This window comes from Anolis carolinensis, chromosome 1 (genome assembly GCF_035594765.1).
Source record: "Anolis carolinensis isolate JA03-04 chromosome 1, rAnoCar3.1.pri, whole genome shotgun sequence".
NCBI classification, from domain to species: domain Eukaryota; kingdom Metazoa; phylum Chordata; class Lepidosauria; order Squamata; family Dactyloidae; genus Anolis; species Anolis carolinensis.
This window is the reverse complement of record NC_085841.1, coordinates 100,654,106-100,682,070: the sequence shown is the minus strand read 5'-3', so window position 1 is coordinate 100,682,070 and position 27,965 is coordinate 100,654,106. Positions and strand designations below refer to the sequence as shown.

General features: G+C 40.2%; 1 protein-coding gene across 7 annotated transcripts in view; it reads right to left on the bottom strand.

Annotated features, from left to right (window-relative positions):
• The window catches only part of ak9 (adenylate kinase 9), an 84,044-nt gene that overhangs the window by 42,281 nt on the left and 13,798 nt on the right, over positions 1 to 27,965 (bottom strand). For 5 of the 7 annotated variants that reach the window (XM_062968997.1, XM_062969000.1, XM_062968998.1 and 2 more), the window contains exons 8-19: positions 25,356 to 25,481; positions 22,095 to 22,169; positions 20,334 to 20,432; positions 19,625 to 19,764; positions 19,365 to 19,545; positions 17,626 to 17,770; positions 16,847 to 16,963; positions 16,073 to 16,141; positions 14,572 to 14,723; positions 5,797 to 5,953; positions 4,693 to 4,807; positions 2,000 to 2,055 (exon numbers count right to left, since the gene is read on the bottom strand). In XM_062968997.1, the coding sequence (XP_062825067.1) occupies positions 2,000 to 2,055; positions 4,693 to 4,807; positions 5,797 to 5,953; positions 14,572 to 14,723; positions 16,073 to 16,141; positions 16,847 to 16,963; positions 17,626 to 17,770; positions 19,365 to 19,545; positions 19,625 to 19,764; positions 20,334 to 20,432; positions 22,095 to 22,169; positions 25,356 to 25,481 (1,432 nt within the window). The other 2 variants (XR_010002324.1, XM_062969002.1) reach the window with 2 other exon arrangements.

The window sequence follows — 27,965 nt, the reverse complement described above, 5'->3', positions numbered from 1 at the left end:
ACTGCATTATCTTGACTCCACATTGCCATATAATCCACTTCAGTGTGCATTTTATCCAGCTGTGAAGAAGGGGCCTCATACAATCCAGTTCTAAGCAGATAATATAAGATTACAAATGGCCAGGTACAGCTAGTTTTATATAAGGAACATCATTTTATATACAGTACACTCTCACTTATCCAACATAAACAGGCCGGCAGAATGTTGGATGTGAATATGTTGGATAATAAAAAGGGATTCAGGAAAAGCCGATTAAACATCAAATTAGGTAATCATTATATAAATTAAGCACCAAAAACATCATGTTATACAACAAATTTGACAGAAAAAGTATCATTATTATTATTATTATTATTATTATTATTATTATTATTATTATTATTTTGCTGTGAACCATGAAAATGAATACAATCTGGCTCCAAGTATTCAAAAACACTAAAATCAGAATATATAAAAATTCCTGTGGTATAATAAAACAGAACAATACAATCTCTAAAATCAGAACACTAAATAAAGAACAACACTCTGAAAACAGGGGAATTCCATACAGGAAACAATCAGGGCCAGCTAACACCTCCCAACAAAGTATTCCCATCACCAAAGTCTGGCAAATCCTCTGTTTTCTGAGGGCCACAGACAGCAGAAGCACATAAAATATCACAAACAACACCATTGCAGAATTCATTCTTGCCTCCAACAGACAAAAAAAACCCCCAGAAATATTGTATATTCACAACCTTTAGGAAATAATATCCCCTGATGGTGCAGCGTGTTAAAGCGCTGAGCTGCTGAACCTCTGGACCGAAAGGTTTGAATTGGAGCAGCAGAGAGAGCCCCCACTGTTAGCCCCAGCTTCTGCCAACCCTAAACTCCAAAAACATGCAAATGAGAGTAGATGAATAGGTACTGCTCCGGCGGGAAGGTAACGGTGCTCCATGCAGTCATGCCACATGACCTTGGAGGAATCTACGGACAACGCCAGCTCTTCCGCTTAGAAATGGAGATGACCACCAACCCTCAAAGCCAGACATGACTGAACTTAATGTTAGGGGAAACCCTTTACCTTAACTACCACCAATTTCTCAATACTTTATTACCCATACCACCATACTTCGCCACAGCAATGCGTGGCCGGGCATAGCTAGTAATATTGATAATAATATTATAATGTAATACAGTACTACTAATAATACAATATAATATTATATATTATATATTGCATGTAATATTACTAATAATATTACAGTATAGTGATATAGTACAGTATAGTAACTTAATGCTAATATTGTGCTATGCTAATAATAAATTGCATGTACATATAATTTGTAAGCCACTCTGAGTCTCTTTTGAGGTGAGAAAGGCAGGATATAAATGTAGCAAATAAATAACACCACAAAAGGTAGGTTTATCTAAGAATCTACATATTCTGAAGGCAAATGCATTTCCTTCAGAATACATGTTTTGGTGAATCATTCAAATGTGTAAAGTTAACAAACAACACCTGTGTCAGTGGGTGACATGAGAGAGCAAAACATCCTTTGCTTTAATAAGAATTGGACTAGATGTTAAGAGTAATATATTATGAACTTTACCTTCCTTCCCACAGTGAGATGAGAATTTTTCTGCTTTAAAAACATTTCTCAAGTTTTCCTGTATCTTCCTGTATATTGTGTGCTTTAATTTTTAAAAGTGTGGATGAGGATTACTTGTGTCTAGTGATATTCTTATTCTTATTACAACAATCCTCGTAAAATGAACCAATGTTGCTTCATTACTAAATCTGAACTAATACAAGCTGAACATAATCTAGAAAGCAATCATCACAATTGTCCGATTGAGAGCAAACATTTCTTTTGTGACTTCCACCAGAAAAAAACAAGAAAGTGGTCAATAAATGTAATCTGCTATTTGTGCATCATGTTGCACAATTGTCCAACTAGTTCCTGTGAGTCAAACAGAGCTCAATTAGACAGCATTAGTTTTTAACACAACTCTTTACCTCTATCTTCAGCCAATTCTTCTTCTTGCAATCTCAACATTTCTTGTAGTTCTCTTCTGCAATTAGAAGATTGCAGAGATTGTTTAATATGATTGAAACAAAGTGATATCTTAATGAATAAATATAAAATACTCTTCACTAGGTTACATAATTCATATCTTTATGTAAATCATCTTCCATCTTAAAAGTCTATACTTTATGGTAAACTATTTTAGATTGTAATCCTATGCAAAACTGAGATGCAAATTCCATTGAGTTCAATGAAGCCTACTTTCCTGCAAAATAGGTTTCACGGAACTCAACACCACTTATTTCTGTAGACATGAATAAGATTGTGTTGTTTGTGTGTGTATCCATAATTCTTAGAGCAAATAAATACTGTTTTTTGAACCACCACTATGTGTGTGTGTGTGTATAGTGTAACAGTTAATTGATAACAAAAGGAAAGCCTTCCAAACATGGCAGAGAGGCATCAACTGTGCTGCTAAGAAAAAGATCTATGCCAGTGCAAAAGCTGAGGTCTAAAGAAGGACCAGAGAACTCAAGAACATCTGGTGGACAAAGAAGGCTGAAGAAATCCAACACTTTGCAGACACCCAGGATGCTCAGGTATTTTTCAAAGCCACAAAGATAATCTACAGATCAAGAAATCATGGCATACAGCCTCTACACTCATCAGATGGAACCAAACTTCTGAAGGACAAAACATCAATTGCACTACGTTGGAAAGAGCACTACCAGAACCTGCTGAATCGCAGCTCCAATGTGGCCGAAGAGGTTCTCTCACAAATCCCGCAACAACAAACCAGGGATGAGCTTGCAGCACTGCCTAGTTTGGAAGAAGTCAGCAATGCCATCAGCCAACAAAAAAACAACAAAGCCAGTGGACTTGATGGGATCCCTGCTGAAATCTTCAAAGAGGGAGGACCTGAGCTGATACAACAACTCCACCAGCTCATTGAAAAAGTGTGAGTGACCAAGAAAATCCCAGCAAACTTCAAGGATGCCACCATCATCACCCTTTTCAAGAAAGGGGGTAGAACAGACTGTGGGAACTATCGCGGTATCTCCCTTCTAACCTCAGCTGGGAAAATCCTCGCAAGAATCCTTGCAAACCGCCTTCTCCCTGTTTCAGAAGACACCCTCCCAGATTCCCAGAATGGCTTCCGCCCCTCCAGAGGAACAGTGGACATGATCTTCACTGCACGACAGCTCCAAGAAAAATGCAGGGAACAAAACCAACCTCTGTACATGGCATTCATTGACCTTGCAAAGGCATTCGACACAGTGAATCACAGCGCTCTCTGGACCATCCTCCAAAAAATCGGGTGCCCTGACAAATTTGTGAACATCCTTCGGCTCCTCCATGAGGACATGATGGCAACAGTCTTGGACAGCAACAGCTCCCAAAGTGACCCATTTAAGGTGGAATCAGGTGTCAAGCAGGTATGTGTTATTGCCCCTACCTTATTTTCCATCTTCATCGCTATACTTCACTTTGTTGATGGGAAGATTCCCACCGGTGTGGAAATTATCTATCGGACAGATGGCAAGCTATTTAACCTCAGCAGACTGAGAGCCAAAACCAAGGTCACCACAACATCTGTTATAGAACTCCAATATGCCAATGACAACGTAGTCTGTGCGCACTCAGAAGAAGACCTACAAGCCACTCTAAACACCTTCGCAGAAGAATACGAGAAGCTCGGTCTCTCACTGAACATCGAGAAAAGTGCTCTTCCAACAGGCACCAGCTAATCCCTCTGCAATGCCAGGAATACAGCTTAATGGTGTAACATTAGAAAACGTTAACCATTTCTGCTACCTTGGCAGCCACCTCTCCACAAAAGTCAACATCGACACTAAAATACAACACCGCCTGAGCTCTACGAGTGCAGTTTTTTTACGTATGAAGCAGAGAGTGTTTGAGGATCTGGACATCCGTAGAGATACCAAGGTGCTTGTTTATAAAGCCATTGTCCTCCCAACCCTGTTCTATGCCTGCGAAACATGGACGGTCTATAGACATCACACTCAACTCCTGGAGCGTTTCCATCAGCATTGCCTCAGAAAATCCTGCAAATCTCTTGGGAAGACAGGCGGACAAATGTCAGTGTGCTTGAGAAAGCAAAGACCACCAGCATTGAAGTGATGCTCCTACGCCATCAACTCCGCTGGACTGACCACGTTGTCCGAATGCCCGATCACCATCTCCCAAAGCAGCTACTCTACTCTGAACTCAAGAATAGGAAACGTAAAGTTGGTGGGCAGGAAAAGAGATTTAAAGATGGGCTTAAAGCCAACCTTAAAAACTGTGGCATAGACACTGGCAACTGGGAAGCCCTGGCCCTTGAGCGCTCTAATTGGAGGTCAGCTGTGACCAGCAGTGCTGCGGAGTTCGAAGAGGCACGAATGGAGGGCTTATGGGAGAAACATGCCAAGAGGAAGGCCTGTCAAGCCAACCCTGACTGGGACCACCTTCCACCTGGAAACCGATGTCCTCACTGCGGGAGAACATGCAGATCAAGAATAGGTTTCTTCAGCCACCTAAGAACCCACCCCCAAGACACCAGAGATGGAAGACAATTGTCCTCAAACTACGGGGATCGCCTAAGTAAGTAAGTAAGTAAGTAAGTAAGTAAGTAGTGTAACTTGTATTAAAGCAATGACACGGTGCTTTTCAAATGTTTTACTTTGCTTCTTCTTCCTCTTGTTTCTTCTTTAAAGCTTCTTCTACTAGTCTTTTTATAATCTTTGCATCAATTTCTTCTTTATGTGCTTGGTACAATCGTGTAAGTAATAACCTTCCTGCAATGGGACAGAAGAGAACAGAATAAGATGCCACAAACATCTTAAAAATTACAGATCTTTTTTAAAAACTCAATTGCATAATATGGGTTAATTTTGTAATATTTAGGAAGGACCTGAAAAAGCAGAATGTTTTGATAACAATGAATGCTTTTGATGCAGTAAACATTATTCAAAAGTGTAATAAATAATAATAATATACTTTATTTATAGTCCTCTCTATCTCCCCGTGGGGACTCAGGGCGGATTACAGAACACATATATGGCAAACATTCAGTGCCGTTATACAGTTAACAAGGATAGACAATACAAAGACAATACATTACCAAGCACTATTTTGTTTTCTAGGAAGTCATGTCTTCCCATGACATGCCCAAAATAAGTCTCAGAGTACTTCTACATTGACCATTTAGGTCAGTGTAGAAGTAGGTCAGGCCTGTGGTGAGTAAAGACCTCATGGAGCTGATCAGGGGAACCCATGGCAAGGGAGTTGCATTCAGCCAGAACCAGCTACAAGAGGGCAGTAGGGGGTTGCCATGGAAAGACCAAAATCATAAAGGTGTAGTCAGTACATGAGGGACAGAGAAACAACTGCATAGTGTTAAATTGTGGTAATTTAAGTTTGTTTATATAACCAACTGAGCTGACTCTAGAATGCCATGGGACAAATCACTCCCAAAGCAAACACAGTAAAATTGCTGCAAACATATAAGACAACTGTGATCCACCAGGGAGAAATTAGTGGGAAAGGCCCAGCTGCAACTCCAAGAGACCACTAGAAGGTTGCTATTGAGACCTCTATCAGGAGGATGTGGTTATTCCATGAGGGACAGAGAAAGTGCTGTTTTGTGTTTCAGTCTGGGGAGAGAACCATCCCTACGATTGTAAAAGAATTACTTTTACTAATAAATACCATTACAAATTGAATACCCAAGCTAGTACAAAATAAACATTTAATTTAGAATGATCAGTTCTTAAAAACCACTAACCATTTTGTTCACTATTCTTTAAACAAATCACAATATCAGGTAGAAGTCCTTTTTCTGACAAAGCTGCCCAGTGCTCTGACAGTGGAGGAAAATTATCTATTACCCATCCTCCTTTAGTTGAAGATCCAGGATATCTGTCCTTATTTGTTTCAGAAAGCTGTAATATAACAACATAATAACATATTTAATGGTCTGAAATTCTGCGAGCAAGTGTGAGTGATCAATGAGTGATCAATTATTTCACTTGCATTTTTGTGGGCCTTGGAATTCTTGTAAAATATAACAGAACACTTTAATAAAGTACACTATCTTATAAGGAAGAAAAAATGGTTTACATTACTGTCACAACCTGAGCTTATTTCCACATTAGCTCTTTTCTCTGGAATTGCTAGCCTATGTTCACTCACTTTAAAAAAAGAATTCAGACAAAATAGTTATGAAATTCTCACTTCCTAGAGGTTTCTGTATTCTTTCCCCACTGCATTCCACCCTTTCCCTAGACCTCTTTTGTGTCATTTTGTGTGTATGAACAAAGCAGAGTTTTGTTCCCTATAAAGCAGTGTGCTTCAGGAATCAATTGAAACTTTTTAAAGGTTCGTGTGTTTTTAATAAAAGGCTTCCTATTGCTTCCCCTTGATCACAGCTGAGGCCTTAAGCATGACTAGGCATTTTTGTTACCCTTTAAATTGACATTCTTAATTTCCACAATGTAATGTCTCTTCTCACTATAGTATACCACTACAGAACAGAAAGTTATATTGTGGCAATTAGTATAGTGTTTACTCAAAAGAGAAGCCCTATTGTGACATTGTTAATCGTAAGTACAGTCAATGTAGAGGAAGAGAGCATGCTGTATCATTGCTTTGTTCTCATGAAAGTCATTGAGTTTGCAGAAGAAAGATTGTTCTATCCATGGAGGTTTGCTGCAAGAGGCAAACCTTTCATGTCCCACATTCTGGCTTGTATGAAAAGCCTTTAGGCTAGAACACTGCTTTTCACTGAAGCACTATGACAACTGAGATAAATGAGCTTAGAGCATTTCTCTTCTCATATGCTGATTAAACATGACTAGGAATTGTTTTTGTCCAGTACATATGTGTGATGACTCATGGGCCATGTAGTCCCGTTCCTAGTATTATTGTGGCAGATGAAGAGGAAAACTTGGGTTTCCCACCTTTTCAGCCAGAATTGGAGCCCTAGCACCTGCAGGATATCTGCCCTCCAGAAGCCAGCCAAACAAGCCTTGAGCAGAAATCTCCCCCATTTTCTCACCGAGATTATTATAATCAACAAAGAGGCGCTCGCGAGGCGACTCGCCAGAGCGCCAGGATCGCTGCCAGACAATTAGATGATTAAGTCTGTTTCCCTTGGGAAACTTTAGGGAGTCATGCATCTGGACACAGAATGGCTTTCGGTTCTTGTTCCCCAGAGAAAGTGTTCTTTGGCGGGAAAACGAGATCCTATTTAGGTGTTTGCCCTCGTAGGAAACCTTGCGGAGTCAATTCGTCAGCTCGTGGAGTGAGATCGTGTGTAGACTTCTACTCCAGTTCCCAGCTCCTGAATCAAGTTCCCAGCCCTGCCTTGTTCCACGGATTTCTATGGACTCAGTTCTTGTTCCACGATTGCCTTGTTTCAAGTTGGACCTTGTTTAGTCTCAAGTCTTGCTTTGCCTTGCGTTTTAACCACGGACCTTGCTTCTCGGATTCAAGCCTTGTTTTCTATTCCTTCGGATTTACCTTAAGCCTCTAAGACTATGGACAGTTCCCCACACTATTGTTTGCCAGATAGTGTGTGTTTCGGTGAAGTGGATTATAACTTTGGGCTTTAATATCATATATTGGACATTGCTTTCCTGGACTATATTTGACCTTTCCTGAAAGGTCTATTTCTGAACTATATCCTACACTTGTTTTTATTGACTTTATATATTCCTTTAATAAAGATATTAGATAGAATCTGGCCTCTGCGCATGGTTATTGGTGCTCTGCAGCCTGGGTCCTGACAGTTTGACTCCGCCACCTTAAGCACCAATTAACCTAGGCCAGAATGTCCACTGGAACCGGGGCGGAAGCCCAACCACTCAGCTATACCATCTCCAAGGATGAAGTGGACAGAATCCGTGATATGCTCCATACGCAGGAGGGAGAAATACGGGGCTTGAAGGAACGTGGAACCCGTCTCCCTGCCCTGGCGTTACCAACCAAGTTTTCCGGGGAAGCTTCCAAGGTTCATGTTTTCCGTCGCCAGTGCCAGGCATACCTAGAAGCCCGTCATGCCGAGTTTCCTCAAGAAGACATCAAGGTAGCGTGGATCTACAGTCTCCTAGACGGGCCAGCGGCCAATTGGGCGACGGCGCTATTTGATGAAGCCTCCCCACACATAAGTTCCGTGCAAAACTTCCTGGATCACCTTAAGGCGACTTGGGGGATCGAGGACAATTTAGAGGCGGCCGGCCACAAACTCCGGCGCCTTCTTCAAGGGGACAGGCCCATGTCCCAGTACATAGCCGAGTTCCGAGTGCTGGCCCAAAACACCGGCTGGAATGACGTAGCCCTCAGGGGACAGTTTCGGGAGGGTCTCAACATCGAGATGTTGGAAGAAATCTCCAAGGTGGATCCCCCAAACTCTCTTGAGAGACTTATTGACCAATGTTTACGAGCCGAAGTCATGCTTGCCAACAGAAAACAGTGGCTCCGAGGCCAGAGTGGAAGAGCAGGAGTAAAACCTCCCGCTCCCGCCGGCATCCAACCACGTCCAATGTGGAGGCTCCCGCCACCAGCCCCATACCCCAGAGGAAGCGAGGAGGTGCCGATGCAATTGGGCAATGTGCGTCCCAGATTAGATGTTGCCGAGAAGGCCCGCCGCCAACGTTTAAACCTTTGTTGGTACTGCGGGAACGGGGGCCACTTTGCCAGAGAGTGTCCAGCCAAAGGAAAGCCCGCCGCTCGTTTGGCAGCGGCATCCTCCGTAGAGACGGAGACGGCCGAGGCGGCAGGCGCAAAGCCGGCGGGGGAAGCCAGTGACCGGGCGTAGAGAGGCTTGCCAACCCGGTCAAAAACCCCACTCAAGAGCCGCAAACCGGGGTCCTATTTCTCCTAGTGGTCACCTTGTGGTCAGCGAAAAAAGGACCCGTCATGATCCATGCCATGATAGACTCAGGAGCAACAAACAATTTCATCGATAGAGAGTATGCCGACTCTCTGGGATTACAATATCACGATTTCAAGAACGCCCGGGTGGTGCAAGCCATAGATGGCCGCCCCCTAAAGACAGGTCCAATAAGCCAATGGTCTGAACCCACCAGAATGTGGATAAGGGAACACATGGAAGAGATTTCCTTCTTTGTTACCGAGGTTCCTCACTTCCCTGTGATTTTGGGAATTCCATGGCTGACACTCCACGACCCCAGCATCTCTTGGGCCAACAGAGAACTGCAGTTTGCTTCTAAATATTGCCAAAACCATTGTCTTGTAGCCAAGGTCTGCCATGCCACAGACGCTGAACCCATCATCACCTTACCCAAGAAACACTCAGACTTTTGGGATGTTTTCAATGAAAAGGAAGCCGAGAAACTACCCCCGCATAGGCCCTATGATTGTGCCATTGACTTGGTGGAGGGGGCCCCGATCCCGCGAGGACACCTCTACTCCCTGACTGAACCAGAGCAAGAAGCTCTCAGGGAGTTCATAGAGTCAAACCTCCGCAAGGGGTTCATCAGACCCTCTCAATCCCCAGCCGCTTCCCCAGTTATGTTTGTGAAAAAGAAGTCAGGGGACCTACGCTTGGTTGTGGACTATAGAGCATTGAACAATATCACTAAACGGAACCGTTATCCCCTGCCTTTGATCTCGGACTTATTAGACCGGCTTCGAGGGGCCAAGATTTACACCAAGCTGGATCTTCGGGGAGCTTACAATCTAGTTCGCATCAGGGAGGGGGACGAGTGGAAAACCGCCTTCCAGACTAAATTCGGATTATTCGAGTCCCTAGTCATGAATTACGGTTTATGTGGAGCTCCCGCAACGTTCCAGCACTTTGTTAATGATATCTTTCAGGATTATCTAGATCGGTTCTTGATCATCTACTTGGACGATTTTTTGGTGTTTTCTAGATCACAATCAGAACATGAGAAACACGTCAGAATGGTGTTACAACGATTGCGGGATCATGGACTATATGCCAAGTTGGAAAAATGCGCTTTTGATCTACAAGAGGTAGAATTCCTGGGATACCGTGTCTCGCCACAAGGGCTCTCCATGGACCCGGCAAAGGTTTCAACAGTATTGGAATGGCGGGCGCCAACCAACAAGAAAGAGGTGCAGCGTTTCTTGGGGTTCGCGAACTCCTACCGCAAGTTCATTCCAGACTTTGCCCGCTGGTCTGATCCAATCACCAGCTGCATCCGTGGAAAACAGCCCTTCCACTGGACGGAGCAAGCAGAGGAAGGGTTCCAGCAACTAAAGAAGCTATTCACGTCCCAGCCAATTTTACAGCACCCTGATCCTAAGACCCCTTTTGTTGTGCAGGCTGACGCCTCCGATGTGGCAATCGGGGCTGTACTCATGCAACCAGTGGGAGAACATCTTCACCCTTGTGCCTTTTACTCCCGTCAACTAACAGCCCCAGAGAGAAATTATGTGGAGCTCCCGCAACGTTCCAGCACTTTGTTAATGATATCTTTCAGGATTATCTAGATCGGTTCTTGATCATCTACTTGGACGATTTTTTGGTGTTTTCTAGATCACAATCAGAACATGAGAAACACGTCAGAATGGTGTTACAACGATTGCGGGATCATGGACTATATGCCAAGTTGGAAAAATGCGCTTTTGATCTACAAGAGGTAGAATTCCTGGGATACCGTGTCTCGCCACAAGGGCTCTCCATGGACCCGGCAAAGGTTTCAACAGTATTGGAATGGCGGGCGCCAACCAACAAGAAAGAGGTGCAGCGTTTCTTGGGGTTTGCGAACTCCTACCGCAAGTTCATTCCAGACTTTGCCCGCTGGTCTGATCCAATCACCAGCTGCATCCGTGGAAAACAGCCCTTCCGCTGGACGGAGCAAGCAGAGGAAGGGTTCCAGCAACTAAAGAAGCTATTCACGTCCCAGCCAATTTTACAGCACCCTGATCCTAAGACCCCTTTTGTTGTGCAGGCTGACGCCTCCGATGTGGCAATCGGGGCTGTACTCATGCAACCAGTGGGAGAACATCTTCACCCTTGTGCCTTTTACTCCCGTCAACTAACAGCCCCAGAGAGAAATTATACTATTTGGGAAAAGGAACTTTTGGCCATAAAGGCAGCCTTTGAAAATTGGAGACATTGGTTAGAAGGGGCCAAATTTCCCATTGAGGTTCATACTGATCATCGTAATTTGGAGCATCTAAGAACTGCCCGCAAGTTAAATCAAAGGCAGCAGCGCTGGGCTTTGTTTTTTGAGCGTTTTGACTTCCAGATCCATTATGTAACCCCTGCTCAGACCAAGCAAGCAGATGCTCTTTCACGAAAACCAGAGTATGCTGCAGGGCGCAGAGAGACCTTCGAATCCCAATTGCTACAGCCTGAAAACTTTGCCACGCTCACAGTGGGAAGCACCAAATCCACTGCAGTTGAACCAACTCCCTCTACCCCAGGACCCCTTTGTGCTCAAGAAATTAGAGCCAGCCAACAGACGGATGCCTGGGCTCAAGACCAAATTCGCCAAGGACTACGTTTTCCTTTCTCACTTAAGGATGGGCTACTATGCTACAGAAATCATGTCTACATCCCTCCAGGACCTGGCAGAGAAAAGGCACTTCATCTATGTCATGACTGCAAGCCAGCAGGGCATTTTGGGCTATTTAAAATCATGCATTTGATCCTACGAGATTTCTGGTGGCCCAAGATCCGTAAGGATGTGGAGAAATATGTCAATACCTGCCCGGTATGCCAGCGTTCCAAGACAAGAAGGGAGAAGCCCTCAGGGCTACTGCATCCCCTTCCTACTCCATCTCGCCCATGGGAGATAATTTCTGCGGATTTTATCACTGACCTACCACCCTCCCTTGGATTCACCACGATCCTAGTGGTGGTGGACCTTTTTACCAAGTTGGCCCATTTCATTCCCTGCGATGGCCTTCCCACGGCCAAAGAGACTGCAGATTTATTCCTTCAGCATGTTTTCAGACTACATGCATTGCCCAAGAGTTTAGTCACAGACCGTGGATCTCAATTCACCTCTCGTTTCTGGAAGGCACTACAAAAACTATTGGGCATAGACTCTCGTTTATCTTCAGCTCACCATCCCCAAACGGATGGACAAACTGAGCGCACCAATGCCACTTTGGAACAATACCTTCGCTGTTATGTAAACTACCAGCAGGACAATTGGGCTTCCCTGTTACCTCTGTCAGAGTTTGCCTACAACAACGGTGTCCAGGCTTCAACTAAAGAAACCCCGTTCTTTGCAAACTACGGCTTCCATCCACGTTTCTTTCCTTCTGTCATTGAAACCTCAGAAGTCCCCGCAGCGGAGGACTGGCTGCAAGAACTCACAGCGGTGCAACAACTATTGCTCCAGCAACTGGACCAAGCCAAGGAGGACTATAAACGCCACGCTGACAGTCATCGCCAGCCGGGCCCCGAGATCAAGGTAGGAGATCGGGTTCTTCTGTCCACTCGCTTTTTGCCCTCCCACCGTCCCTGCCGGAAGCTAGATGCCCGTTTCATTGGTCCCTATCCAGTGGTGGCGCAACTTAACCCCGTGACTTTCAAACTCCAACTTCCGCCTCTATGCGCATTCATCCAGTGTTTCATCGCTCCCTGCTCCTTCCGGCGGATGGTGTGCACCCTGATGCAGACCGGCCGGCCCCCACCCCTGTTTTGGTGGACGGGGAGGAGGAATTCGAGGTTCAGGACATTTTGGATTCCCGCTTCCACCGCCGCCGCCTTCAGTATCTCATTGACTGGGTGGGTTTTGGCCCCGAAGAACGCTCTTGGGAAGACGCCTCCACAGTCCATGCCCCCGACCTAGTCCGCCGCTTCCATCAGGCCTACCCTGCCAAGCCGCGGCCCCACACCTTGGGGAGAGGGCCCATTTTGGAGAGGTGGCTTGAGGAGGGGGATAGTGTGATGACTCATGGGCCATGTAGTCCCGTTCCTAGTATTATTGTGGCAGATGAAGAGGAAAACTTGGGTTTCCCACCGTTTCAGTTCCCCACACTATTGTTTGCCAGATAGTGTGTGTTTCGGTGAAGTGGATTATAACTTTGGGCTTTAATATCATATATTGGACATTGCTTTCCTGGACTATATTTGACCTTTCCTGAAAGGTCTATTTCTGAACTATATCCTACACTTGTTTTTATTGACTTTATATATTCCTTTAATAAAGATATTAGATAGAATCTGGCCTCTGCGCATGGTTATTGGTGCTCTGCAGCCTGGGTCCTGACAATATGTGTGCCTAGCATTAACGGTTCAAAACTGAAACCATGAGGAAGCATTGCAATGTGCATTATCTCCAAATAGAAAAAAAACCTTTAAGCAAAGGACCAGTTCATGGTCTCTCAGACTTTTGGAGAGCTGTACTATAGTTTGAAAGAACATGAATAAATTTCTCATCCTCATGACCAGTGAGGTCAGGAACTGCTTGGCCCCTTCAACATCCACTCTGCTATGTAGGGGGAAGCTGCAATAATGTACTAGTCAAATTGAGAAAGTGATGTTTCCAGCAACATCTCCTCTTTCCCTTTCCCACTCTTGTTGCTTTAATCAAAGTTGAAGCAGGAAGTCAGTAGTAAGTAGTGACTACTGAGTATGTAAGTGAAGGATTTTTAAAACGGCAGACGTTCACTGTTTTAATGCAAAATGAGGGGTTTTTTTTTTGGAAGGGATAAAAACATTTTAAAAAATGAATTCTAGAAGTATGGGGCAGAATGAAAAGACGATGGAAACATCTCAAAAATAGGGGAGTTGGGATCTGGAAATGCTTCTATCACTAAAATTCATGTAAGAATCAAATGTATTAGTTTTTAAGAACAGTCTTTTGGTTAGGAAGGAAATATTTCATTATACTGAAAAGGAGGGGGAAAGTTGAAACAAATGTGAGATTGGAAAAAATACCATTCAACTTGTCTTTTAAAAAGTGGGAAGTAAAGCAATGATTACTACTACTTCCTGAGACATTTTTCCTTGGGAAGAATCTAAAGGCAGTTTTAAAAAAAAGATTGCAACACACACACCAAAATTTCTGAGGGGCAACTTTGCAAAACATAAAAACAAGTTGTTATTCATTTTCAGTTAAGCACCAGCTTTTTCACATTTGTCAATTAAACAATCTTTTTATGTATCATAAATGGACATCAAAGAAACAAAATTGTGGACTGGAGGTGTTATATAAGCTATATCATTTGCTGTGAATTGGAAGGTCTATAACAGAATGACAGGGGAAACAAAAGTTTAAAAGGTTTTGCAGGATGTTGCATATGAGCTGTGTCACTAAAGTATAACTCCAACTTTTTGGCTCTCCTTAATTCTGGCAACTGTAAAGCTCTCACTGAAAAATAATTCTAGGATTTCACTTTAGGACAAAACATTTCATACCCAATAGTATGCAAACATTTCATCTCATGTGGATCTAATAATCACCAATAATCTCAACGACAATATTCTTTCATGAGTATTTTGTCTATCTATATTACACAATGAAATTTTCCAAAGAAAATATATACAGATGCAAATTATTAAAAGGCTTCTTTATAACTATCAATTTCATATGATACTGGCTTTTTTTACCGCTGAAATGGCTTCATCCAATACTTCCATATATGCTTCTGGTGGCAGCAATATTGGAGCTATCATTGCAGCATCTATAGCTTGCTGTACAAATGCTTGAACCTCTGGATTGTCAGGAGGAACATCTGATTCTGTTTGATGAGTTGAGGAATCTGTTAAGTTAGTAGCAAACATGCAAAAGTGAATATTCAGCTGTGTACCTACCAATGGATGAAATGCAATTAGTTTTTTTTTTTTGGCTTACAGAAGGCTTCTTAACAGATAATGTATAAACAGCAATTGTGCTTTTTCCCATCCCAAACACATTCTCAAATTTATAGCAGATGGTTGAGGGATCCTCAGAGCAGATCTGGAAGTGGAGATTGTAGGAAGAAGCAAAGAGCTGTGTGAATTAAGATCTGCTTAATATTTGATGCAACTTCATACAATAATTTGGCCAAATGCTTCATACAGTACTTTTTACTTTTTAAACTAACTATATTATGAACATAGGACTAATATAGGTAGTTAGGAAAATGCATTTTGATACAGAAGAAAACGTTAACAGTATTTATTATTGTGGTGCTCTTAGCGATCTCCTATCTTTTGAGGCAATAATACATGATACCAAAGACCTGGGCAGAAATATGAAGCAAAGGAAAGCACGTTCTGAGAACAAGAGAGCCAGTAGAAGCAAGAAGTGGTAGGTGGGGAGGAGTGGAGGAAATGGAGAAAGTAAATTCTTGACCTAGGCAAGGATTTAAAACTGCCAAAGATACCTAACATCTTGCCAAAGGTCACGGGTGTATTCCTTCTCTTGGGCCGCTAAATACACAGTAAAAGATCAGAGAAAGAATATGTTGACCAGTATTGACTCTGAGAGAAGGTAAATCAGATTATACCATAAAATATAAACATTTCTTAGACTCTCACAAACTAAGCTCTTATTTGGAAAGTTTATTTGATGAAGATATAAAGCCTACCTCTGCAAATTGATCTTAAAAAACAAAGGATTTTATTATATTACTAACTCAAGTTGGGATTAGGCACATGTCATGCCACTCCAAAATGCACCCCAAGATGCATTCAGGACAAGAAAAACGTATACCTTTCAGCATTAAGATATCACAAATATCTTTCTGCATGAATCTACCCATCTGCATCATTTGAATTGAGACAAAAAGTATCAATGATAGCACCTTCTCTGATAAACTGTATTTCTTTGAAACATGCTCTCCAAATGACGTAATTGATATTCACCTGGGCTTTTAGTTTGCATTAGCTTTAGTCTAATAGTTTCCCCTGGCTTTTTGTACAAAGGACCTTTGATGCTCTTTCCCTTTTCCCACACATGAGTTTCTTGATTGAGATTTTGGTAAAGGTAGTAAGTATAATTTGCTTTGAGAAATGTCTAGTCCCTACAAAAATATTGTATCCATTTTGGAAACAAAAAAAATCTACTTCTACCAGGATCACTTTCATTACAAACAATTACTATTTTTAATATGGTTATCAATAATACCAGTTTGAATTGCAGTCTGGGATGAGGACATCTCTTCATTTTCATCATCTTCTTTTATGGTAGAACTCACTACAGAAGTAGATGGAGAAAAACAATGCATGATTATTTATACATGAAATTTTATCCCTTACATTCATGTTCCTGAAGGCAACCATTTTAGAAGTATGTGTAGGGTGAAGGCAGTGATGGGGAGGAGTCTCCCAATTTTTGTTTTATAGCATGAGAGAATGCGTAATTCATCCAGGTCCAGTGAGAATGTGTGCCCCTGCCCCAGATTAAATGATAAAATACCGTAAGCTTAATATTCTACTTGTATCCTGCTGGTATAGACCCTAGCAACAAAGATAATGTATGGTTGGTGAACATATTCAGATGTATAAAAACCTGAGCACTCTAAATGTGCTAAGAGTGGTCAGGTAACTTACAAGTATACTTACTTTGAAGTGACTCTTACTATAGTTCACAAGAATTATGCTATTGTACAAAGCACTACAACCATGGAAGTTGTATAATCCATAGCAGAGTTTCGCAACATGCGCCTGGAATTCTATGGTTCTGTAAAAGATTGCTAAGTGTTCTGTGAAAGATAGTGATTGTCATTTCTAAACTAGCAATATCATAATTTTTATGCATGGGCTTCCTGAAATCTGGAAATTATTTCAAAGCTAAAATTTGAAAAAAGAATTGTGAATATATAAAGTAAGCTCCCAATAAAGATGAAGAAGTGAGGGCCTTATAGTTGAATACAGTGAAAGAACTGCATTATTATATGACCTTTCTGGCTAGCAGACAGTGAAACACTAGGCTGCACTGAACTTCTGTCATCAGTAGGATTGCTGTCTTCATATTCATCTTGGTCCTTTTCAGCAGATTCTTCAGCAGCTAGTAAGGCTGTAGAAGATAATAGGACAAAATCATTTCAATCATTTCATTATTTGTTCCTTTTGTTTAAAACCCACCCTTGAAAAAAGATATAAGAACACAAACTTGAGAGAGGAATGTAAAGTGTGTTTCATGTGAATATACAATTGTGAGTACTTAGATTTATAACTATATTTAAGTGGATATGTTATACGCTCCTGTTAATTCATTATAATTTTCTCAGATGAACTCACCTGAAGAAGACTAAGAGTCAAAACCAGTCGTGTGTTCTACATGCTCTTCAGTTCAACTGATTGATTTCACAAGTGGAAAATGTATGTATAGAGCAAGCATTGTTTAGTTATATATTTATTTAGATGCACGGAGCATTAACATTACAATTGTAAATTCTGCACTTATTGTATTTCATTCAATATAAGTTTATATTTTATACCTGTTTATTGACCATTTACTAGTGCATATTGCTATACTTGTGAGTATATATTAGATAAGACACCTAGTCAGTGAAATGAACTTTTGATAGATAGAAGTACTGTAGTAACTGACTGATGCAGACAGATAGATGTAGTAACAGCCTCCATTTCATTTAGCTCAGAAGAAGGTCTGAGGGATATCTTTGTAATATGGTGCAAACACCTACATGTCTTCAAATTTATACAGAATACCATCACCTTGTTCCTGTAATAGCCGCTGTAGTTCCCGTTTTTCTTTCACTTTAATAATGCCTGCCTCTGTTGCTTCAATACGAGTTTGCTCAATGAGCTCTAGTCTTGCATTTTCATAGTGTCTTTGTAGAAGGACATCCATGTCAAAAACCTAAACAAAGCCACTGAAAATTAAACTGTAGAAAATGGAAGGCAGCTAGATATGTCTACTCCCCTCCCCTGTCCCAGTCTATCTCAAACAAACATGCTTCAGCAACTCTACTTTTCCACAGTCCTTGGTTCAATTGGCATTTCTACTTCCAAATGTCACAGGAACATTTAGGATGCCATAAAGGAAAAATTAAGCTCTATCACTTTAGCCTGCTTTATGTCTTTAGACCCCCTACTGTTGAAAGGTTTCCAAGGGCAGGAAGTGTTGATGATGAAACACACCTCTACCAAGTGAATTCATCTCTTCCACTTGCTGAGAACTCTACATCTGATAGCAGTATTGCTCACAATTATCTTAGCCAAGATGGGAGGAGGACTCAGTGAAAAAAGATTGCTTGATGAAATGGATTATCCCAATCCAGCTTCAGGCCTGGTTATGGAATGGAGGAAATTTTAGTAATCTCAGTGCATGTTCTACACTGTGAATTGGACAGAGGAAGCACATTTCTGTTGTTTCTGCTGGATCTCACAACTGGTTCTATTGGACTAGGATATCCTTCTGGGAGACTATGCTAGGGCCCCTTCTATACTGCCATATAACATCCAGATTATCTGCTTTGAACTGGATTATACTTTGGTGTAGATTCATATAATCCAGCTCAAAGCAGATAATGTAGATTATCTATTTTGATAATCTGTATTATATGACAGTGTAGAAGGGGCCTCAGTGACTGCCCTTAGGTTGTGGAATTCTATACTGGTCCACTATTTCCATTGGCAGGCACACGTCTTATTTGGGCAGGGCTTTGGCTCTTAACATGTTGTGGCAAAATTAGCTTTTAATGGGGTGAGTAAATGTTACTTTTTGTTATGTATTAAATTGATTTTGAACTGTTTTAACTATTTTTTCTAGTAAAATCATAATATGTATGTGTATGTGTATGCGCGCGCATGTGTGTGTGTGTGTATATATATGTATGTGTGTGTGTACTAATTAGATTTTTAGCTGTATTTTGGTTTAGTTTGTTTAAAGATGCCATCGGTCCTGTGAAGGGAAAAAAGTAAAATATATAATAATAATAAATAATAATAAATCATATAAATAATAAATAATAAAAATAAATAGTCCAAAACAACCAAATCATTTCTCATCTTGATAGTTAAGCAAGGATGGAAGGCCACCAAAGAACACCAAGTGCTGTAGGACAACATTTAAGCAGAAGGAATGGGCAAAATTACCTCTTGAGTATTTTTTGGCTAAGGAAATTTCTTGGCTAAGTAAACTTGGCTAAGTTCATGGGTCTACCAAAAGTCAGCAGGCAACTTGAAGGCATATATACACTTACACACACACATGAACACAACCCTCTATTAACATTTAAACCAGCAACTTTATGAATTAGATATAGAAACCAAATAGCAACAAATCTACTGACACCAAGCTTGGAGGAATATGGTCCTTTCTCACATATATCGTGATGATGAAAGTTCATTTTCATTTTGGAAAACTATAATTTTAGTTGAAAACAAGATGCATAACTGCTGTTTAAATCTGAACCTTTGCAATTTAGGTATACAAATTAATTGACACTCACCTTTCCCTGATAATAGTTTGCAATTAAATCACACAGAGTTGATTTGCCAGACAATGGTGGTCCAAGTACTAGAACTTTACAAGGTGGGAGTGGCATAGGTGGCATCAAGTAGGGCCGGGGATTGAGCATAAATTCTTTCTGTGCTTCCTCAGTTGACAAAAGGTACATCTTACCTAAAAAGCTAAGAAGAAAACAAAGGCATTGAACTGCAAGTTTAGAGTGGCAGAGCATATACCAATGCACTCAGGATTTTTGCCTACCTAATGGCAAAATCTGGTGATCCCATGACAATTTCACCACCTTTTAAAGCCACAGGGCATGCCCGTCCCCATCTGCTGCGGCGCCATCTGTATCTTGGAGCTACAAGTTTATAGGCTGCAAGCACCCGAAAAAGTTCATCCTGATAATAAAATGAAACACTTAAAGCATATATATATTTTGCAACTTAAAAAAAATCTGATTGTTTTACCTTAAGACACTTCAAAACATTATTTTACTGATTTTCTATAACACTGATAATTAAAAAATAATGTGTTATGAACAGCACAACATCAATATGATTGAAGTTACAGGACTTATTCAAAACTAAGAAGAAAATTCTTGATAAAAGACAGCTTTCAGTTAGAAAGTTTCAGCTTTAGAAAGTTGGCAAATAAATACAATCGAATTCCAGAAGACATTGTCAACTGTACTGAAACTATTCCTCCAGTAGAGCCATACATTTGAATCTGAGGGTCCTTGAGCCATTTAACCCAGAATATCAAGGCAGATAATCCACAATATCTGCTTTGAACTGGAATATCTGAATCCACACTGCCATACAATCCAGTTCAATGTGGTTTTTGTACAGCTGTGTCGAAGGGCCCCAAGTGCAAACAACAGTTTTGTTACCATATTAACTCCAAGGCCCATCTTATGAGATCAGATGCTATTACTACAGCCAACCAGCCTCACAAATATAAAGCTTACATTCTCCAGTCCCTCCAACATTTCTTCTTCCTCACTTTGCAGCTTGGTGAGAAGTGCTCCATTTCGTTGGCCCATGGATTGAAGGCGGAGTATCACTGACTAAATAAAACCACATGAATTTTAAAAAACAAATTGCCACTGAAATATTCAGTTATTATCATGGGTATGTTTTGAAATAAATAGCCAGTTCAGAAACTTGCTTCAATGCCTTTCAAAAGCCACCAAGACTATTTATTAACTATGTAACCTGAGCCAATAAAAATGCCAGCTGTATGGTGATGCCTTACAAATACCCGTCTTTCCACTTTTGAAAAGCTGCTTGAATAGCTGTGGACGTCCCCACTACAAACAGTGCATAGAATCCAAATGTGCTCTTCAAAACGTTTTGGGCAGTGGAGGTCTATGAAAGCCTTGTTGCCTTGAAGCAGGAGATGACGAGCTATGGAAAGCTCCTTCCAATGAAAGGGTGTGAAGTACCATAGAATCATATAATCTTAGAGTTGGAAGAGACCTCGTGGGCCATCCAGTCCAACCCCCTGCCAAGAAGTAACTGATTTGCTTGTGAAGCAAGTGGAAGGAGTAATGTACTCTAGAAAATATCCATCACTAAAAGAGTTTCAGACCCATTTGACAGTGCCAGAAACCATATGTTAGGTAAATGTTTGTGAGATCACATCAAAACATTAATGAGATTCTAGATCAAAGTATATATGCGTACTGCTAGGGGAGGCAGAATAGATCCTGAGATCTATTGGTAAATCTCTTGGAAGCTTGAAAAAGAGAATAGGGGATTTCTGACTCTTCTTTGTTTTAACTGTGACATCCTCTATCTATTCCTAAATTAAACTTCTCAACTGACATCGGGCCCTTCCACACAGCTATATAACCCAGAATATCAAGCCAGATAATCTACAATACCTGCTTTGAACTGAATTATCTGAGCCCACACTGACATATAATCCAATTCAATGTGGATTTTATATAGCTGCGTGGAAGGGGTCTAGGCATGGATGTTGTATAACAAGACTATGAGTTTACTTTTAATGCTGCAGACAAATCTCTGGGCTCAGAGGCACAGTTGCTTTTCAATTTTAAAAGTATATGCTCTATTACTCCACACAATTGATTTGTATATAGCCATAGTTGATGGATTGGTTGTTTTTATAAATAGCACAGTAGGTCACACAGTTTGTTTGAACCTGTTGAACTGCATATTTATCAGAGTTCTCCATAATACACTTACATCTCTAATACATCACAAAACACTGGTGACTGTTACATGTCAAAGAGCTTAATAGAAATGCTTCCTGTGCATATGAACGTGGCAGGTTCAGCTTAAGTACCACTGCTGGTATTAATAGCAGTTAAAATACATTAATATACACTGTGTGGTAAGATAATGGCTTAGAAAATTATCAAAACAAGATTTTTGGATATAACTATTTCTTGGACTAATATGCTTAACTAATTCATTACATGTTTTATATGCCCAGAAGGTTACTGACAGGCAATGAAATAATTATTTTAATCAGCTTTTGTTTATGACACATACCGTAGAGAGCAAGCAGCCATTTAAACAGAGTGGTGGAGTGGTAATTATTGAATTAGGACAATGGGAGACAAGGGCCATGAAAACCTATTGAGTGATCTTGGACAAGTCACACATTCTGAGCAACAACACAACAACAAAAAGTTTTAAGCTGCAGTAAGGATAATCAGGTTTCTTTTAAAAGTAATATGCAATAATTCCCATTCACTCACTGTAAAAAGTTCTTCTGCAGTCTTATTTCCATCAAGTTCAAAAAGATATTGGGAATCCTGCTCAGCCATTAATTCCTGAATGTTTTAAAAGAAGAACCAAATATTTTTGGTAACTGATTTTAAAAAGTCACATAAGATCACATAAAACTCCACCGCATTTGATGACCACATATTTGAAAGCGTTTTCATAGAATTATAGAGTTGGAAGAGTCCAGCCCCCTTCTATGCAGGAACACCAATCAAAGCACTCCTGTCAGCCTCTGCTTAATAACTTCCAGAGAAGACAACTCCATGATACTTTGATGCAGCATATTCCACTGTAAAACAGCTATAACCACCAAGGCGTTTTTCCTAATGTTTTGGCGTAACCTTTTTTTCCAGCAGTTTGAATCCATTGTTCCACATCTTAGTCTCTGGAGTAGCAGAAAGCAAGATTCCCCTCTCCTCAATGACATCATCTCAAATATTTAAACGTGGCTCTCATGTACCCTTTCAATCTTCTCTTCTCCAAGCTAAACATGCTCAACTCCCAAGACATTCCTCACACAGTTTGCTTTACAAACCTTAGCCAGTTTTTTGCACCAGGATTTTCACTGTAGATTTCTTTAAAAATTGACACATGGACATTGCACTATGCCTGTAGCTTTGCTTGTTTTATAAGAATACTAGCTGTGCCCGGCCACGCGTTGCTGTGGCGAAGTATGGTGGTATGGGAAATAAAGTATTGAGGTATTGGTGGTAATTAAGGTAAAAGGTTAAGGTTTTCCCCTGACATTAAGTTCAGTCGTGTTTGACTCTGGGGGTTGGTGGTCATCTCCATTTCTAAGCCAAAGAGCTGGTGTTGTCCGTAGACTCCTCCAAGGTCATGTGGTATGAGTGCATGGAGCACCTTTACCTTCCCGCCGGAGCAGTACCTATTCATCTAGTTTCATTTGCATGTTTTTGAACTTTAGGGTTGGGAGAAGCTGGGCCTAACAGTGGGGGCTCTCTCTGCTCTCCCAATTCAAACTTGCAACCTTTTGGTCCAGAAGTTCAGCAGCTCAGCGCTTTAACACGCTGTGCCATCAGGAGATATTATTTGCTAAAAGTTGTGAATATACAGTATTTCTGGGTTTTTTTGTCTGTTGGAGGCAAGTATGAATGCTGCAATTAGGTGAAATGATTAGCATTTAATGGCCTTGCAGCTTTAAAGCTTGGCTGATTCCTCTGTGAGTGATTTTTTTGTTGGGAGGTGTTAGCTGGCCCTGATTGTTTCCTGTCTGGAATTGCCTTGTTTTCAGAGTGGTGTTCTTTGCGATATTTTATGTGCTTCTATTGTCTGTGGCCCTAAGAAAACAGGATTTGCCAGAGTTTGGTGATGAGAATACTTTGTTGGGAGGTGTTAGCTGGCCCTGATTGTTTCCTGTGTTGAATTCCCGTTTTCAGAGTGTTGTTCGTTATTTAGTGTTCTGATTTTAGAGATTGTATTGTTCTGTTTTATTATACCACAGGAATTTTTATATATTCTGATTTTAGTGTTTTTGAATACTTGGAGGCAGATTGTATTCATTTTCACAGTTCACAGCAACACAATAATAATAATAATAATAATAATAATAATAATAATAATAATAATAATAATGACTTTGGTAATACACACTGCTTCACTCCCTTCTCAGCTTCCTTTCTGGAAGAATCCTTTCTTGGGAGGTGTTAGCTGGCCCTGATTTTTTCCTTTGTGGAATTCCCAATTTCCCTGCTTTCAGAGTGTTGCTCTTTATTTACTGTCCTGGTTTTAGAGATTATATTGTTCTGTATTACTCTACCACTGTACTTATTTCATATTACAGTAGAATCTCACTTATCGAACATTCGCTTATCCAGTGTTCTGGATTATCCAACGCAGTCTGCCTTTTAGTAGTCAATGTTTTTGTAGTCAGTGTTTTAAATTCATTGTGAAATTTTGGTGGTAAATTTGTAAATACAGTAAATACTACATAGCATTACTGCGCATGGAAGTACTTTTTCTGTCTAATTTGTTGTATAACATGATGTTTTGGTGCTTAATTTGTATAATGATTACCTAATTTGATGTTTAATCGGCTTTTCCTGAATCCCTTTTTATTATCCAACATATTCACATCTAACGTTCTGCCGGCCTGTTTATGTTGGATAAGTGAGAGTGTACTGTATATTTATAACCTTATATTATCTGCTTACAACTCGATTATATGAGGCCCCTTCTACACAGCTGGATAAAATGTACACTGAAGTGGATTATATGGTAGTGTGGAGTCAAGACAATCCAGTTCAAAGCAGATAATATAAGATTATAAATGGGTTATATAGCTGTGTGGAAGGGCCTTGAGACTACACAGCCATATAATCCAGTGAAAATCTGATAATCTGTATTTTATAGGTAGTGTGGAAGAAGGCTGGTTGAAGAGGCCCTGGGCTGAATGGGTTGCTAGGAGACCAAGTGAGCGGAGCTTAGCCTTATAACTGGCAGCAATTGGATAAAAACAGTTATTCCTCTCCTTCTAATTAGCACTTTATTTTTCTTTTCTTTTTGTTGTATTATCCTAGAGGCGTGGATGATGGGTTGTGTTGTCAAATTTTGAGGTTGGGGGGCCTTTAGTTTTGTTGTTTTGTTGGTCGCCGGGATTCCATCACTCTTTTATATATATAGATTTAGCTTGAAGAAAAAAGGCTAAAAAGTGACATAACAGCCATGTTGAAATATTTGAAAGGATATCATACTGAAGACGGAGCAAGCTTGTTTCCTGTTGCCCCAGAGACTAGGACAACGAATTCAAACTACAGGAAAAAAAAAAGATTCCAACCAAATATGAGGAAGAACTTATTAGGAAGACCTTCCTGACTGTAAGACAGTGGAATATGCTGTCTGACAGTGCAATATGCTGCCAGAGTGTGTCTCCTTATCTGGAAGTTTTTAAACAGATGCTGGGTGGCCACCTTTCCAGAGTATCTTGATTATGTATTTCTGCATGAGATGGGATAGGACTGGATGGTCCTTTTGGTATCCTTCAACTGTATACTTTAAAGTTCTTTTAACCACATATGTGACTGCATTCATGCAAATGACTCATAGGGTCTATCATATTAATATAATTTTTTTAGTCTTATTATGTGACAGCTTAGAAATTAACAAGAGGGATGGGGTGCTGGGATAGTAGCATTGAGCAATTGAAAATATACATTAAAAGATGATCTACACTTGTTCTTTTCCTTTTTCTAGATTTTAAGGTGTTTTGTTCTTACCTCCAGAGGATGTAGCATAATATCCTTATAGAGAGTAACTCTCTCTTGCACATTTTCCAAAAAATCTTCTGGTCTCTGCACTAAATATGGCAAAATTTCTGTCAACATGACTTTATCAATAACTGCCTAGGAGAGATGAAATTTTACATGAATTACACATTGTAACAACCTCAGATTACAGCATGATTGGTCCTAGTTCTTCCTCAGGCATTATAAAGAACTACAATTCTGAACAGTAGCACAACTACGTAAGTTATTGTTCAAATTATTGATTTTTTAAAATAAAAACAAAAGCAATGTGTATAATGATTCTTATTGAAGGATGTGGCATTTTAATGTTGAAATCTATGGCAATATCCTAGCACGGTGAAGTACTTTCAGCACTGGCCTAAGATTCTATCAAACAGGGTTCAAATCCCCTTTAGGTCATGAAAGCCTACTAGTTTTTTATTATTATTATTGTGTCAGAAGCGACGTCCAAATTGCTTCTGGTGTGAGAGAACTGGCTGTCTACTGAGACATTGCCCAGGGGACATCGGATGTGCCACTGGGAGGCTTCTTTAATGTCCCCGCAAGCTAGAGATGATAGACGGAAGCTCACTCTGTTTCGCAGATTCGAACCAGCAACCTTCAGATCAGCAATACAATCTTCAGGTCAGCAGTTCACAAGGGTTTAATTCATTGCGCCACTGCGGCTCCTAGCCTACTAAGTAACCGTGTCATATTCTCTCAGCATTAGCGGAAGCAACCTTTCCCACCCATAACAAATGCCAATAAACCCCTCTGATAATTCACCTTAGGATCATCATAAGTCAGAAGTGACTTGAAGACAAACAATTACATAATGCTTTGTACTTAAGTATATAGTGTTTTAATACAAAAATCCATAGCAGAATCCCATAAAGTAAGTAATCAAATTTTTAGATTTTGGGTACAAACTGCACTCCAAATTCCAAAAGAACTTCTCTGTAAGAGAGATGATGATTATGTCACTTTGTTCTACTGAGTGTTGAATGGCCGGGTATACACTGGAACCACCTGAGCATGGCCCTCATTGTTTGAAGACAAAGTAAGATTTCTTATAAAGACAATACAACCAGCTTGGAATGTCAATTATTTCCAAATATCAAAGCAGTGCTATTTCTTCATTACTCTAAACCTAAAATACTCTGACCTCTAAAACAATCCTTGGACACCAAACTGAGGGACTCATATACTGTTTATATCTTTCCAACACTTTTCTCTTTATTTGAACTTGGGAAAATACACAACATCTGCACCTATCACTGACATCTTGCTTAAATGCTCTGATACTAATCACGATGGGTAGCCATCGCATAACCCTGGTTAACAGACCTGGGCCAAACTGATTAAAGGTTGTGGGACAAAAACATGTTCCTTCTTCTTTAAGGCACAACACCCCTTTTCCTACAGAGATGTAATGACCAGTGCATGATGACTAACTTTTTTCCAGTTATGTAACTATTAGTGCATGAGCACTGTTGTAAATCATGTCCTCAAATTTCAGTCACTTACCACATGAATATTTTCAGCAGAAATGTTCCAACAGATCTTAATTTTTTGTGATTGTGGCATTTTTATGTCCTAGCCAGTGTAATGTACATACAGTAGAGTCTTGCTTATCCAACCTTTGCTTATCCAACATTCTGTATTATCCAACGCAGTCTGCCTCTCGCCCACATCCACAGCTGTTTCTCTAGGCAGGCAAGGATCACAGATTTTTAAAAATCTTCACAGGACTGAACTTTTTACGGATTTAACTTTCAACAATGTTGTTACTATAAATTGATGTTATGCTATTCTATCTTTATTTGTAGTCTAAGTAGTTAATGTTTTCAATACATTGCGATGTTCTGGTGCTAAATTCGTAAATACAGTAGTTACTACATAACGTTACTGTGTACTGAACTGTTTTTTTCTGTCAATTTGTTGTAAAACATGATATTTTGGTGCTTAATTTGTAAAATCATAAATAATTTGACGTTTAATAGGCTTTTCCTTAATCTTTCCTTATTATCCAACATTTTCACTTATCCAGCATTCTACTGGCCCATTTATGTTGGGTAAGCAAGACTCCTGTATTAGAACCAAAAACGGCCTATGCTACTTTTCAGCATCTCTTGATGGAATGAAGAAGTGTCACAATGTAGTTATTCATGGGTTGACTACAAGTATCTTTATATGAACAGACTTTCTGCATTCACTTTCTCCTGTAAAATTTATTACATTGTTCTTTTCCACTTCCTCCTATTCACTTTCACTGGAGAATAATAATAATAATAATAATAATAATAATAATAATAATAATAATAATAATAATAAGTTTATTTGTATCCCGCCACCATCTCCCCTGGAGGGGACTCAGGGTGGCTCACAGAAATATCAGATACAAAACAATAACAATGTGCAATACATCAATAAACAATAACATACACCGGTTATAATATTTAAACATTGACCAGAAAAATGAAACATACTTACTAAAAACATAGAATTAAAAACAGCGAGGTTGCAATGATAGATTAGCAAAGTGCACATTATAAGTTGCAAACTCAGAAACATAGATAAAGTGCCACAAATTCGTTTGAG